The 15,717-nt window shown below is 25.3% G+C and overlaps 3 protein-coding genes across 6 annotated transcripts; all 3 read left to right on the top strand.

The window, feature by feature from the left end:
* Positions 1–373: 373 nt before the first annotated feature.
* Positions 374–4,611, top strand: LOC140672293 (uncharacterized). Of its 4 annotated transcripts, none has more exons than XM_072904317.1 (6): positions 374–1,203; positions 2,010–2,909; positions 3,150–3,249; positions 3,787–3,894; positions 4,205–4,360; positions 4,441–4,611. In XM_072904317.1, the coding sequence occupies exons 2-6, from the start codon at positions 2,128–2,130 to the stop codon at positions 4,489–4,491; spliced, it is 1,197 nt and encodes a 398-aa protein (XP_072760418.1). In that variant the 5' UTR covers positions 374–1,203; positions 2,010–2,127; the 3' UTR covers positions 4,492–4,611. The 4 variants fall into 4 exon arrangements, with proteins under 4 accessions (XP_072760418.1, XP_072760420.1, XP_072760419.1 ...); XM_072904319.1 differs by having other exon boundaries at positions 374–1,240; positions 2,453–2,909; positions 4,441–4,605; XM_072904320.1 differs by having other exon boundaries at positions 1,186–1,203; positions 2,453–2,909; positions 4,441–4,606.
* Positions 4,612–5,852: 1,241 nt separating this feature from the next.
* Positions 5,853–8,919, top strand: LOC140672294 (uncharacterized). The gene is made up of 5 exons (XM_072904322.1): positions 5,853–6,866; positions 7,112–7,211; positions 7,640–7,747; positions 8,394–8,549; positions 8,650–8,919. Exons 1-5 carry the CDS (start codon positions 6,085–6,087, stop codon positions 8,698–8,700), a joined length of 1,197 nt encoding a protein of 398 aa, XP_072760423.1. The 5' UTR covers positions 5,853–6,084; the 3' UTR covers positions 8,701–8,919.
* A 2,848-nt stretch (positions 8,920–11,767) lies between these two features.
* On the top strand, positions 11,768–14,409 carry LOC140672290 (uncharacterized). The gene is made up of 6 exons (XM_072904313.1): positions 11,768–12,847; positions 13,136–13,238; positions 13,389–13,496; positions 13,703–13,858; positions 13,995–14,058; positions 14,300–14,409. The coding sequence occupies exons 1-5, from the start codon at positions 12,057–12,059 to the stop codon at positions 14,043–14,045; spliced, it is 1,209 nt and encodes a 402-aa protein (XP_072760414.1). The 5' UTR covers positions 11,768–12,056; the 3' UTR covers positions 14,046–14,058; positions 14,300–14,409.
* The last annotated feature ends 1,308 nt before the right edge of the window (positions 14,410–15,717 follow it).

Consider the following 15,717-nt stretch of genomic DNA (forward strand, 5'->3'; position numbering starts at 1 on the left):
TGTATGTTTTAACGTGTCTTTAATTTAATCGTAAGTGAATATTAATATTAATGATAATAAAAAATTACCGATTAGAAATCAAAACAAATGACAAATAAAAGAAAAGTTTTTATAACAAAGACATTCTTTTATTTATAAAAAGGTAAATTACGTTACATAAATATTCTATATGACATCAATATACATATATTAATTCTTTTCTAATATTTACAGATTTTTTATTTAATATGAAATGGAATTAGATACCTTGGAAATTAAAAAATAAAAAATATCGAATTTTTTTTGTACAATATTCTCTTTCGAAACAATTGTAAATTAATTAAACATAAAAATTAATTTTTACAAAGTCAATGTGCACAATGTGCACAAATTTTTTATTTTTAATATTAAAAATATTAAATACACGAAGAGATTAAAAGTAATAATAATAATTTTATATAAGAAAATAACTTTGTATTTTTAAATAACAATAACTATTAGGATCACAAAATCTAAATTTTTATCTAAAATTACTTATATAAATCTATTATTAAAGAAAAAAGCTTACTGTGATAGTTAGTTCATAATTAATCAAAACGCATTTGTTAATTGATTCATAGTTATATAGATGTTCCTGTACAATATTTTGTACAACTTTATTAATAAAGCTTCAGCTAATATCTGCCCATTGCATATTGAGGCTTTCCTAGATTTCAGTTTTTGCAGTGTTTGATGGAGAGCCATAAGATAATTGTCACTTTATAATATAGGGAGGTAGCACAAGGAATTCCACGGTCCCGTCTATATTTCCAATAAACAGAATAAAACATGGAGTGCCGTAGTAAATAAGTTATCTGTCAGTATAAATTCTCTCATGCTTCTTTATAATAAAAAATAAAACCCCAACTTATCTACTCGAAGATATCCTACTCTATCGAGAATATTTAAATTTTGAAATACACAATGATTAGAGACTAAAAAAATAGAATAAGAGAAATTTCATTGTCACATGACAGTGCATTAATAATAGTCAAACAGAAGTAAAAGTTCAAAAAGAATGACAATTTCCTATAAACTTCTGAATGTTAGATATAGAATATGAAGAGAAAAGTAATTAATTTTTACTTTCAAAAGAAGAGATATACATGGCGCAGAAGGTGAGACAGAGATAATAATCGAAGTTTAACCTTAGCTTTCCACGCCGGAGAAGCTGTATAACTCCAAGTAAGATTTTTAAGTCTGCTATTTGGAAAATTTTTGGGTAAATAACTGTGCGCATTATGAGCTTATGTTAGATCCTTGTGAAGGTATAACATCCTTGTCTGGTTCAGTCGCTCATAAACCAACAATCAACCATTAGAGAAAACAAATTTGGCCGGAGTATAACATAACTCCAATATAGGAAGTAATCTTTCCAAAAGTAGTTTTTTATTTCATTATATTGAAGTATATGCGCATAGAAAATGGTATCATATATAAATTAATGATTAATATTAATGCATTTTGATAGAAAAACTTATCACAATGCCATCTATAAAATATACAAATTTCTTTTCTGCATAAGCCTCATATCTGTTTGTTTCCTGATAATTTTCCTATTATTTATGTTTAATTTGCAATATTAATGTTTTATATCAAATGCTTAAATATACTGCTTTATGCCTCTTCTTTTGATAACTCTAATGGGTCAAAGAAAAATGAATTACAACAAAAGTTTTATGCAGTGTGTGAAAAATAAAAAGTGCAAAATTAGCAATATTGACCCCTTGCAGTTTCTCTCTTAAAATTAAAGTTTATAATTTGCAAACTTTTTACTCGTCATTTTAAGTCTGCTCTTTTCAGAATCTGCATGAAAATTTAAATTATCTTTGTTAGAAAAAAAGTTAAAAGATTTTTTCAATATTTTATAAACTGCTGTCTTTTTCATATTTTTCATTTTTACTTATTGTTAGACATATACCTTGATGTCTGGCGTTTTGATTGAAAAAAATATTTGTTAAAAACAATTGATTTTTTTCTTCTATTTTCAGCTAAATGTTCGACGTGGGATATCCTGTACGTTAGTGTGGGAAGCAAGGGTTAATTCTTATCGCTAATCTTAATCGCTATATTTTTCAAGTTATTCCAAATCATCATAAATAGAACGACATGAAAAAAATAAATTTCCAAAACGTAAATTTTCTAAACAGTCGAGCAAGCTATATTTCGGGGAATTTGTTATCATTAACATCTGATGATTCGTTTTCAATATTCTGGCGTATATATAGGGCTATCGTTTGGTTAATAGAAGTGATTCATGCGATCGCGCTAATTATCGGAATATGCGTAAGTCCAAAAGAGAAGGCTTTAAAAGACGGTATTCTTTCCGTCGTCGTCCTAATAGAGGCATCTTTTTTGCTTGGGAGTATTTACGTACGTAAAAAATTAACAATGCAAGTGATTCAGAAAATGAATGAAATCCTTCGAACTGCAGATGTTATGATGGTGGACATCGTAAAAGCGGCAGTGAAACCAATAATTTTGCCATTTATAATTTATGGAGTGGTCAACGTGATATCGGTTATTATATGGACTATACATCCGATTGTATTGGTTTTTGAAAAAACTACTTTTTACTACGTGGATTACAATTTGCCAGCAGCTTTCAGCCCCGAACCATTTTCAATTTATGTTCTAATTCCATCGACTATTCTTATGACAACGGGCAGTGTCTACATGTTTCTGAGAAAATACAGCTTGGACGTGTACATGATGCATCTGGTATTGATGTTAACTGCGCAATATCGATACACAGCAATAAAATTATCATTATTATTTTGGAATTCACAAGACGATAGCGACAATTCTCAAAAAAAATGTTATTCTATGACAGATCAATGGGTGGAAAAAGAACTGAAAAAGTTATGTCGACACCAAAACAATGTTTTGCAGTACGTGTTTTTGCACAGTAAACATAATATAATTATTCAATTAGAAAAGAGAAAATAATTATTAAATAATAGAAAAGCACTTTTGAGGATGCTCCAATTGAATCCAATAGAATTGTGATTAAACAATTACGTTTTTTAAATACTTGAAAAATTATAAATTACATTAATATTATCGAAATCTTATTATATATATATATATTTTTCAAATATTCTATATATTTTTTTCTTATGTTGTTACAGCATATCAATTATGTTAAGGAAACTTCTGTCTCTCAACTTCAGCCTATTATATCTTAACAGTGTTTTCCGATTTTGCTTTATAGGTATCCTAATGACTACAGTAGGTAACAATAGCGAACATTAGAATTCAGATAGAGAATAGAGCATAGAAATTTTCTTTTAAAATCATCTTCTATTTAATAATAATTTTTATCTATTAACAAATCATGTTTTGTTCGATTTTATTTTATTTGTTTGAATTAAAATTTATTTTGAGAAATTAATATTTATATTATTTATGTTATGTTAAGTAACATAAAGAAAAAGAATATATACTTCTCGGTTTTATAAAATTAAATTAAAACAAAAAAATTTATTTTTAAATTGATCTTATTATATACATTATTTTTACATAAAAATGTGATAAGTACAAAACAAAAAAAAATAAACAATATTTCATTGTTTATTTTGTTTTGTTTTGTACTTATCACATACAATATACATTGTAATTCAATTTTGAAATAAATAGATATATAAAATTATAATTTATTCGACTTTATATGTACATATACATTTTTTCAATTAAGAAAGTGAGAATTATATAATTTCTCTTCATATTTTTTATTTTGAGTTTTCTAACAAATTTATAAATTTTTAGATACCATCTCTAACACTTATGGAAGGAATGTCAATTTTATTTTTCGCAGTTGGTTCAGTAATGCAATTCTTTCTGTTATGTTCTTCCGTCCAGACATTATCAGATGCGGTAAGATTTATTGTGCTTTATATTATCGAAATTATTTTTCCCCCATATAAGCGAATAATGTTAATCAAAATAATATTAATCAAAAAACAATTTGTTAAATTTTTATATATACTATTTTTATATATACTATTACTGTAAATTTTTCCTTGTTATATATTTGCTTATTAAAAAAAAGTAATTATAAAACAAAAATATAAATCAATAATTAATAATTAATAAACAAAAAATTATAATCTATAATTAATAAACAAAAAAAGAAACAATTTTCTTTTTTCCATATATCATTCTTTCGATACTTTACCAAGCACAGAGTACTAAAGTAACGGATAAAGCGTTTGATGAAAGCTGGTATCAATTTCGGCCATCAATAAAACGTTTATTCTTATTATTAATAGAGGCTAATAATCTAGAATGTAAAATTGCTGCTGTTGAAAAATTCAATCTGTCTCTGCCCTCATTTATGACGGTAATTTTTAATATACTACGTTCATTGCTTATATAAAATTTGAAGTTTCTTATGTCACATTTTTTATGATAATATTTTAGATTATGAATCAGGCATACTCCATTGCTCTTTTGTTTTTAAGAGCAAAATAAAGCAGAAGACACATTGTGCACTAAATGTAATAAGTAGAGTAATGTAATAGAGAAAATAAGATAAAGTACAAATCAAAGACACAAAAAATTAAAGAAAATTATATTAAAAAAAAAGTCTGTAGAGATAGATGCGTCTGTTTTGGTTAATAATTCAAGAAATATATATATATAACAAACATAATGTTATAAACATGATTGCTGAAATTTAATCTTTGTTTTTTATTAGCCTTTCCCTATTATTTTTTAAACTGAAAATAAAAGATTATATTTGTACATAAAATTATATACATATATTTTACGACATATAATATTTTGTATTATTACAATTTACTCTCTTTAATAAGAAAGATATTAGTGTATGTATGTAATTCAAAATATAATATTAAGAGAAATATATATATAATATACATATAATATCATATGTACTATACATATGTACTATACATATATAAAGGTTTGTTAAAGTCATGTAGAGAAATAACAAATTGCTTAAATTTGATATTATTTATCTATAAAACTTTTAAATTATGATAAAGAATTCTATAAAAATGATAAAAATTTATAAAATTATTTTAAACAAATGAGAAAATAATGAGGACGTTAATATAATAAATGTCATATAATGAAACATTAAATATACATAAAAGTAAATGTACAGAGACCTATGTAATTATTATATAACTATATAATAATTATATAGATCTCTGTACATTTACTTTTATTATTATATACTATATAATAATATATTTGTTATTTTACACTTATTCATAAATCTTTTATCAAAAGATACTTATTGTGAAGATCACACACAATTGCATTTAATACAAATGAATTTATTAATTGATCTATAATTAAACTTGTCACAAAATATTTCCTATCCACTTTATTTATTCACAATCGATTTTTGCCCAATCTTTACAAATAAAGTTAAATATTTTAATTGACAATGCACGCGTTAGTCAAACACGTTGCACTGTTCTGTGATTTCACTGAAATCTGACAATTCTGCGATATTCAACAGAATGCTATAAGATAATTGCCACCTCACAATATAAGGTAGTAGTACAAGTTTAATTGTCACATCTATATTCTTAGTAAATGGAATGGAAGATATATAGCCATACATATATCTTTTACTTCTAATGAATAATTATCACTCAGTATATCGTGACATTTAATTAAAAACTACTATGTAGTACTTTATAGTAAGAGACACAGAACCTAACCATTTAAAATTATTATCTATCCCCTCGAAGCATACCTTGGAGAAAATTTAAATATTTAAATATTTATACAGTAAGATCACAGACCAAGTATTGAAACAATAAAAGAGAAAGATCAATGTTCATTGTATATGACTGCGTATAATGTTTTAATGATAGCCAAGTGAAAACAAATGTTCAAGAAACTTGACAATTTTCTGAATGTCCTTAGAGATAATTTTGAAATACCGATAGAGACGTCATGTTTACTCGTGCAGGAAGAAGCGTACGCGACAGTTGAACGTGAGAGAGGAATTAATACAAGTGCAAAAGTCTTAATTTTTATACGCTATATTTATCAAGGTTTTTCTAATTCATCGAGTAGTACAGTATGACAAGAATAAATTTCCAAAATGTGAATACTCTAAACGATCGAGCGAACATGCTCTCGGGAAATCTATTACTGGTAGCAGCCGATGGTTCGCAATATTCAATACTATGGCGCATACATAGCGCCGTCGTCTGGTTAATGCAATTTATTTACGCGATAGTGTTGCTCATCGCAATGGTCGTGACGCCAAAAGAAAAGGCTCTGAAGGACGGTACTGTCGCCGTTGTCGTCCTCATTGAATCGTGTTTCTTACTCACGCGTATTTACATAAACAAAAAATTAATGGTGTCATTTATCCAGAAAATAAATGATATTTTGCAAACTGCGGACGAGATTACGGAGGATATTGTGAAGACGACTCTGAAACCAATAATAATGCCGTTCATAATTTATGGGACAGCTGGAGTGATATCTATTACTATATGGACCATTCAGCCGGTTTTATTGGTTTTCGAGAAGACTACTTTTTTTTACGTAGATTATAATTTGCCAACTGCTTTCAGTGCCGAGCCGTTTTCAATCAATGTCTTGATTTGGTCGACTGTCTTTATGACCATTGCCAGTGTATACAGCTTTTTGAAGAAATATAGTGTGGACATATATATGATACATTTGGTGTTAATGTTAACCGCACAATATCAATATATAGCGATAAAATTATCATTATTCTTTCAAAATTCACAAGGCAATCGCGACGAGTTTCAAGAAAGACATCCTATGACAGATCGATGGGCAGAAAAAGAACTGAGAGACTTATGTCGGCGTCAAAATACTGTTTTGCAGTAAGTGTAAATAGAAAAACATTTTTTGAGACATTTTAATTATGAAATTATAATTAAATAATTATGCTTCTAAAATAGTCGTTAAATGATAAATTGCAGCATTACTCAAATCTCATGAGATTTCCTGTATATTTGTCATAAATTATGAAATATTAATTTTTTTATTTTATGATTTATATTTTATTTTACATGTCTATATTTTATATTTTGTATATTTTATATATTTATTCCATGTTGTATTTCAGCATGTCATTTTTGTTAAAAAAACTTCTGTCTGTGAACTTCAGTCTAATATATCTCAACAGCGTTTTACGGTTTTGCTTTATAGGTATTCTAATGAGCACAGTGAGTATTGATAAACAGTACCGAAACAAATATTAATAAAATTCAAAGAAAACAAAGAATATAAAAAAATTAAGAAAACAGAAATTTGCTTTTTTTATATAAAAAAGTCTTTAAATATCTAATAGCAATCTATATCCATATTAACTAATTATGTTTAATGTTTTATTCTACGAAATTCTTGATTCTAAAAAAAATTAATGTTTACTTTCATAAGTAATAAACGCAAATAATAAAAGTATGACAAATACTCCGCGTTTATAATTTGATTCTAAAATAAAAACATAAACAATGCAAAAATTAATTTAATTAAAAATTAAGCAAAAATTTAATTTATTTATTTAATTCTGCAGAAAATTTTTTTGTGAGAAATGTGAAAGTTGTTTTATATTTTTTATTTTTTATAATGAAGTGCATTTATCAATTTTTAGGTGCCATATATGACATGCATGGAAGCAATTTCTGTCTTATCGTTTACAATGGGTTCAGTAATGCAATTCTTTTTGTTATGTTCTTCTGTGCAGACATTGTCAGACGCGGTAAGAGATTTATTGTACTATATATTTTATATTGTACTTTATATTACTAAAATTGCTTTTTTCTGCATAAGCAATAATATTTTAATATCAAGAATAACATAATTTATTAAATATTATGTATACTAATTAGATGTCTGCAGATTTTTTATAAATTTATTAAAAAAGTTTTTAATCAACATAATAATTATGAATAATAATTAACAGTAAACAAAAAAGTAACTTATATGTATATATGCTCACGCATAGGTACTAATCCTGCTTGTAAATAATAAATATTATGTATAAAAATTATTTAAGGCATAAATGTTGAGAAAATTAAATTGAAAATAATGTATCAAGGATTTATAATAATGAGAGATAATTTTAAAGAAAATGAGATATTAAAATATACGAAAGTTCTATACGTATTGCATCTTATAATAGAGCTGCATACTAATTGGTCTAATAGTAATGGAATTAAATACAGAAATATTTAGAGACGTATTTCTATGTATTAAATGCAAATTTTAAACTGTTTTTTCCAATTCCTGTAAAGTTGCAATTTCGGCCTTATTATGTTATGAAACTATCGATAATCAATAATCAATAATCAATAATTTCTTTTTTCATATTTTTCATATATTATCCTTTGGAATTTAACATATAGAGTACCAAAGTGACGAATAAAGCATTTGATGAAGCTTGGTATCAATTTAGACCATCAATGAAACGAATATTCATGTTACTAATAATGTCTAACAATCTAGAGTGTAAAATTGCGGCGGTTGATAGATTCAATCTGTCTCTACCTTCATTTATGACGGTAAATTTTAACATATATGTTTATTATTTATGCATAATATGAACTTATCAGTATTTTAATTCTGATGGTCCTTACGTCATATTTTCTGATAATATTGTAGATCATGAATCAATCATATTCGATTGCTCTTCTATTTTTAAGAGCCAATTAAAACAAAATCATCGCTCACGTTTAAATTTGGTAAATAGAAGTTAAGAGTATGGTTAGCGAAGACAAAAAGAAAATTAAGAAAAATTACTTAAAGAAAAGGTCTGCACATAACATGCGCGCGAACACACACACACACACACACATACACACACACACACACACAGACTCATAGCATACATCTGTTTCACATAATAATTCAAAGAATAGGAATATGATGAACATAATATTCTAAGATATTTATAATATTACATGACAATATATTAAAAAGAAATTTAATTTTTGTTTTCTATTAACCTTCCTCTTCCTTATTTTTTTTTAAATTAGAAAATAAATTAATATACTTTGATAATTTATTTGATGTTTTTAATATTTGTAATACTCATTTTTTTCCAATAAAAAAATATAAGCATATGTGTGATTATATTGAAATATTGTGTGTAATATATATTATATACATGTCTAACATTTTTCTGTAAAATTTCAGACACCGAATAAGGTAGTTTACTATAGTTGTTAATCTGTGAAATTAATGTGATTGGAACATTTTGTAAAATAGTATTGGATTTTAAGTTATCGTCTTCAGCTTTTAATTTTTTAATTAAAATTACGTGATTGATCTTAATTAACTTGGTTTCTTATATTTGTGTTACATTTTTTTAATTTGTCAGCGTGTTTTAAATGTTCAAATATTGTTCTAAATTCTTAATCAATCGTATTCAATTGCTTTCTGCTTTTAAAAATGAAATGAAAATTGAGAAGCTTTATATTTTATTTTAGACATTGATTCTATATCTTTGCCTAATAAATTAAATAATTATATGCACATGTTATTAAAAATTATACTTTTTTTTATTCTCTTATTATAGTACAGAAAAGATTTCATAAATATAAAGTATATATAAAACAAGATTAAAAAGGTAAGATTTGTATAAATGTAAATGAAATATACATATAAGTATTTTTATAGAATATGTACATATTACTAAAAATAGCACCAAAAAGGTTGCAAATATTAATTATTGGCAATGTATTTGAAGTTTATTATTATCTTTTTTTAATACTTTTATTTCAATCATATTATTTCATTTTACATATCTACATTTTTAATTTACTTTTTAATATAAATTTATTTTAATGAATAACGAGTATAACGGAATAAAATAAAATTTACTTTGAATATAATATTACAAGATAATTAAGCAACTGTTGGTTTTGTAAAATATTATAAATATATATAATGTATTAATTTAATCTAAATCAAACAACCAGTTTTCTGCCAATTAAGACGTATGTATATTAGACGTTTTCTTTATGACTCAGAATTTAGCTGCACGCACATGTATATACATACATGATCAACAGAGTATGAGATAATCATTTTAACATGCAATACGAATCGTTATAAGAAAGTCAGTGATCCTACTTATCCTTGCGATAAACAAAATACAAAATATTTATCTTAATTTTTAATATCACGATATTTTATTTATTCATATTTATATTTTTTTTAATAAAACAATCTCCGTCTCATTGTTTTATTTATAAATGCTATTATATTTATGATATTTAAGCTCCAATACATCTGTAAAATAATCATACAAGAACAAGTTGACAATTATGATAAAGAAGGCAGAAAATGCTAATTGTATAGAACATATTAATCAAAGCCAGATAAAATGAGAAATTTAACGTAAAATTGCTAAAAATAATCAGTTATAGGCCAATTATTTCAAGATAATAATAAAAAATGCATGTACTTCCCTAATTTATAAAATACATTAGTAATGGCAAAACATGAGATGATCGCTAATAACAATATAAATATTGATCTTTGTAAACAATTATCAAAATAATTCTAATTTTCCGCAAGCAAATGAAAAATATCAAGAGTTTAATCTTTTAATATAAATACAATTTTACATAATCAAACAAACATAATTTTTCACTCCATTTATTACCGATTAACAACGCAAAATGTTGAAAACTTTACCGAATTCGGTATAAAGTTTGCGATATTGTGCGTTGTTATTCGAAGTAGCCTATACGACGATTATACCTGTGTTTATTCTGATATTAAAAAAAAAATCATTAAAGAACATCATCGTCTTTATCATCATAAAGTTGCCATGATGACGTATTGTTACACACCCAAGAAGTTGATGATGTAGAAGAATAATATCTTTCAAAATGCAGGCAAGGCATTATATTTTAGCTGTTAAAAAAGATGTGTAATAATTCTTGAAACTTTTTAAAATATTCTTGCAAAATAGATAAGAGTATCACAGATAAACTTTCAATATATATATATATATGTGTGTGTGTGTGTGTGTTTGTTGAATAATTTGCTGATAAAAATATATTGTAATATAAATATTGTAAGCAATTAATAGCAAAATTATTAATTAATTTGATAAAATTAATTACAATTGTTAATAGTTAAAAGTTTTACATGTCTAACACTAAAATCTACTATTAATGATGAAAAGTACTCACTGCAATTGATCGAAATAAAATATTTCAAAATACTTTTTAATAATATATATATATATATATATATATATATATATATATATATATATATATATATATTGTCACTTTTGAATTCTAGATGTAACTGATGTTGATCAATTTTTAGTATCTCGATCAAAAGTGCGATCAAATACAATATTAGATATTGCAGTGTCTTTTGCGAATGCGAGACTACAGTGAAGAATGCAGTGCCATAAGATAATCGTTGCTTTATAAAGCAAGGATAATTACAAAGACGCTTATAGTCTTCTCCATTCCCTTCGTAAAAAGAATAAAAAGAATCATATGACACATCTTAAACTTGTCATATTGTATAGAAAGAATTATTTATAAATTCTTTTATTTCTTTACGTTATAATATATAGTCTAATATATAGGTAAAAGTTTTTATTAAGGTAGTAGGTTTTATTAATGAAAATTGATTTATCATGTACTATTATTATAGCATAAATCAATAATTTTTACAAATGAGGAACAATGTCGCTGTGTATATTTTATAATAATGCAAATTATACGAATAAGTACAAATTCAAGAAAAATAAGGTATTGTTCAAGATTAATGATTGCTTATGATCAACTTTTGCCATTCCGTACACTCTGTATATTCTTTTGACAAAAGATTATGTGTAATAATGGAAAAATCAAACGGAGATAAATACAAATGTACAATTGAGTAAATTTATACGCTAAAAGTAATTGTTGCTTTTTAATTAAATATTCTTTTAGTTTAAATAATAAAATAATACTCTTCAGTATATTACACGCAAAGCATAAAGAAAAATATTGAAGACAAACTTTTGTCAAGCTGTATTTTGCACAGTACTTTGTATGCATCACGAAGGGATCAGCATGAACTTTCAAAACGTAAATCCTCTAAACGTTCGGTTAAACATGCTCTCAGGCAATTTGTTACCGATGACTAGCGACGATTCTCTATTTCCTGCAGTGTGGAGAATATATAGCGCTGTTATATGGCTGATTGAAGTGATCCAAACCAGCGCAATAATTCCTGGTATCATGTTCGTGCCCAAAGATAAAGCTCTGAAAGACGCAACGGTTGGTATCGTTGTCACTATAGAAGTAATTTTCTTACTCAGACGAATGCATGTGCATAGATTTCTTGTAAGTCAACTAGTACACAGACTGAATGACACTCTGTGTACGGAGGACGAGACCATGAAGATTATCGTGAAATCGACCTTAAAGCCGGTACAGACTCCGCTCAAGTTTTATTGTATGGCAGGAACTGGATCCATAATAGTGTGGTGCCTTCTATCTTTCCTGTTGGTTTTAGAGAAGAAACATTTTCTTTATGAGGATTATAGACTACCGATTGTTCTTTCGAGACAGCCATTCTCGACAGAAATCTTCCTATTGGGAAACTTGATTGCGTCCATCGCCAGCGTGTACATGTTTATAAAGAAGGTTGCTTTGGACGTCTACATGATAAATTTAATTTTACTGATAACAGCGCAGTATCGCTATATCGCGATAAAACTTGCAGTATTATTTTGCGAGGACACTTCACAGAATGAGTCTAAAAAAAAAGGTACCTATATTGCAGATTCGTTAGAGAAAGAAATAAAAATGTTATGTCGACATCATAATGTTGTGATTCAGTAAGTAATTAATAAACGTTTACTAATCTATTTTTTTACAAATTGTTACTGTTTCACATTCTCTTAAAATTATTCTTTCTTAGTTTATATTATTACTGAAGCGTAATTCTTTAGCGTTTGATAGACATAAATATCTATAAGTCATTATGATTTATGAATATTTATGTCATTATATGACTTTACATACATATACATAAATCTAATATAAATATATAAATAATATATAAATGATAATAATGTGATAATAACAGTAATATAATACATATATAATTATTAAATATTTTTCAGAATGACGTTAATGCTAAAGAAAATATTATCTGTAAACATGAGTTTATTATATTTGACGAATGTTTTTATTTTTTGTTTTCTCGACATCATGCTTATAAGTGCGGTCAGTATAATAATTAATAACTATTAATTATCTTAAAAATGTTTTTAAACGAGCAGAATCTATAAATAGTATTTAACATTATTAAATTGTGAATACTTTTAACAATATGTTACATTGTACATTTTAATAATTAATGTGTTAAATATATAGATATTATCAAAGGCTCCCCTAGAAGCAGTCATGGTCATTATGTACATATGCGGTGGATTAGTACAGCTTTATATTCTATGCTTGTGCGTTCATCAATTATTAGATGCGGTAAGTTTTATTAAAGAGTTGTAGTCTTTTATTGTACGCAATTTAATATTTAGGAGTTAAAATAATCTTATATAAAAAAGCTATTTTATTTGTAAAAATACAAATTAAAAATAGAAAATATCAATAATGTATATTCTCTTTAAGAAAGTAAAATCTTGTGATTGATAACTATTCTTTTATGTATTGTCATTTTGTTTTAAATTTAGAGTACAGAATTGACAGATAAAGCGTTTCATGGAAAGTGGTATCAATTTAAACCATCGCTGAAATACATGTTCATGATGATGATAATATCCAACAATTTAGAATGCAAACTTTCGACATCTGAAAAATTTAATTTGTCTCTTCCTTCTTTCATGACAGTAAGATTTATAAAATGTATATTATGAAAACATTAAATATGTTTAATTATTTTTATTAATTTTATAATAATTATTTAAATTTTAATTTTACTACCAATAATATTGCTTTAACTTATTTCTTTTACATGTTTTTTAGATTTTAAATCAATCGTACTCGTTTGCTCTTTTATTTTTAAGAACAAACTAAAGATTTATATGAGGTACGTTTTTACTTATTTTAAATATATTATGCAATATAACTTTTATATTTTTAAAATTGCTACTTATATAATATAATCATGTAAAATTATTGTAACTTATATACATTATATAAGTCATAGAATTTTATTATACATATAATTATATTATAATTACTATACTTGTATACGTTATACAACAGAATAATTATTGTATAATTATCTTATTTATGTTGCTATCTAACATACTTCCTTTTTGTTTTAGAACAAAGAGAGAAGATAAGAAATATTTAAAATTTTATTAAAATATTAATTACTGAATTAAAAATGTTAATATTAATTATACGATATTATATGTACATATATAGCAAGAGAAAATAAAAAATTAAACCTATATGCTCCAAAGTTCTTTTTATACTTCCATTAAATTATATTTCTACGTTTTATAAATTTTCAGTTAACTAAAATATATTTAAAAAACTTACGTTAAGAACTTATTTAAAAATCATTCTGTGTGATATAATAAATATATATTTAGTGAAAGAAAACGCGTTGAAGGATAACATTATTGCCGCCATGGAAATAATTGCTATGATGACATTTTTACATATGCAAGAAGCTGATGACGTAGAGGACGAATAATAACTTTCGAAGCACAAGCGAGATATTATATTTTAGTTGTTGAAAAAGAATGTGTAATAATTCCTGCAACTTATTAAAACATTCTCGCAAAATCCATTATTACAAAATAGGTAAAAAGGTACAATAGACTTTAATGTATGTATATGTTTGTTGAATAGTCTGCTGATAAAATAATGTTTTGCAACAAATAAATATTACACGAAATTAAAAATAGCAAAAATAATTCAATAATATTAATTAAAATTGTTAATAGTTTAAAGTTTTATATGTCTCACTGGATATGTAAGACATCTATCAATGATGAAAAAAATTTATTGCAATTATTGATTGGAAAACAAAATATTTAAAAATACATTTTTATGTATACATATATATGTATATACATATTTTTTTGAAGTATTATTTCATAATATCGGCATTTTTCAATTCCAGGTATAACCGATCAAACATCGATTTTTAGTAACTCGATTAAGAATGCATCAAATACAATATTAAATATTGTTTCTGAATTCGAGACTACAAGGAACATAGTGCCATAAGATAATTGCTACTTTACTGCAAAAATAATTATAAAGGTGTTTAGATGCTTTCACATCCCTTTCTGTCAAGAACATTTGAAAATGGAAGATAATATGCTTTAAAGAAGTAAAATCTTATCTTTGATAATGGCATTTTTTTATATATTGTCATTTTGTTTTAAATTTAGAATACATAATTAATGAATAAAATATTTTATGGAAAGTAGTATTAATTTCACTGAAATATCGAAAAGTAAACTCGGACTTAATATATTTTACTTAATATATTTTATACCTAAATTTATCCTACAGTAAATGATTTCGCCGTTCTTTGAAGCACGTGTGCAATGACATTTAATATTGCAGCCTTTCGCAGTTCCAAAGTTTCGCGATGCACGTACAGTGGACAAAATACTATAAGATAATTATTACTTCATAAGGTATGTAATCTATAGTTGCAAGAAACTTTATGATTTTACTCATCTCTGTGATAAACGTAATAAAATATATATTTTTATCTTTA

Source organism: Anoplolepis gracilipes, chromosome 13, assembly GCF_047496725.1.
Source record: "Anoplolepis gracilipes chromosome 13, ASM4749672v1, whole genome shotgun sequence".
Taxonomy (NCBI): Eukaryota; Metazoa; Arthropoda; class Insecta; order Hymenoptera; family Formicidae; genus Anoplolepis; species Anoplolepis gracilipes.

Coding starts and splice junctions, on each gene's coding strand:
- LOC140672293 (XM_072904317.1), top strand. CDS start 2,128: ATGAAAAAAATAAATTTCCAAAACGTAAATTTTCTAAACAGTCGAGCA. Junction 2,910..3,149: donor CACCAAAACAATGTTTTGCA/GTACGTGTTTTT, acceptor ATGTTGTTACAG/CATATCAATTATGTTAAGGA. Junction 3,895..4,204: donor TCCAGACATTATCAGATGCG/GTAAGATTTATT, acceptor TACCAAGCACAG/AGTACTAAAGTAACGGATAA.
- LOC140672290 (XM_072904313.1), top strand. CDS start 12,057: ATGCATCACGAAGGGATCAGCATGAACTTTCAAAACGTAAATCCTCTA. Junction 12,848..13,135: donor CATCATAATGTTGTGATTCA/GTAAGTAATTAA, acceptor AATATTTTTCAG/AATGACGTTAATGCTAAAGA. Junction 13,497..13,702: donor TTCATCAATTATTAGATGCG/GTAAGTTTTATT, acceptor TTTTAAATTTAG/AGTACAGAATTGACAGATAA.
- LOC140672294 (XM_072904322.1), top strand. CDS start 6,085: ATGACAAGAATAAATTTCCAAAATGTGAATACTCTAAACGATCGAGCG. Junction 7,748..8,393: donor TGCAGACATTGTCAGACGCG/GTAAGAGATTTA, acceptor TTTAACATATAG/AGTACCAAAGTGACGAATAA. Junction 8,550..8,649: donor CTCTACCTTCATTTATGACG/GTAAATTTTAAC, acceptor ATAATATTGTAG/ATCATGAATCAATCATATTC.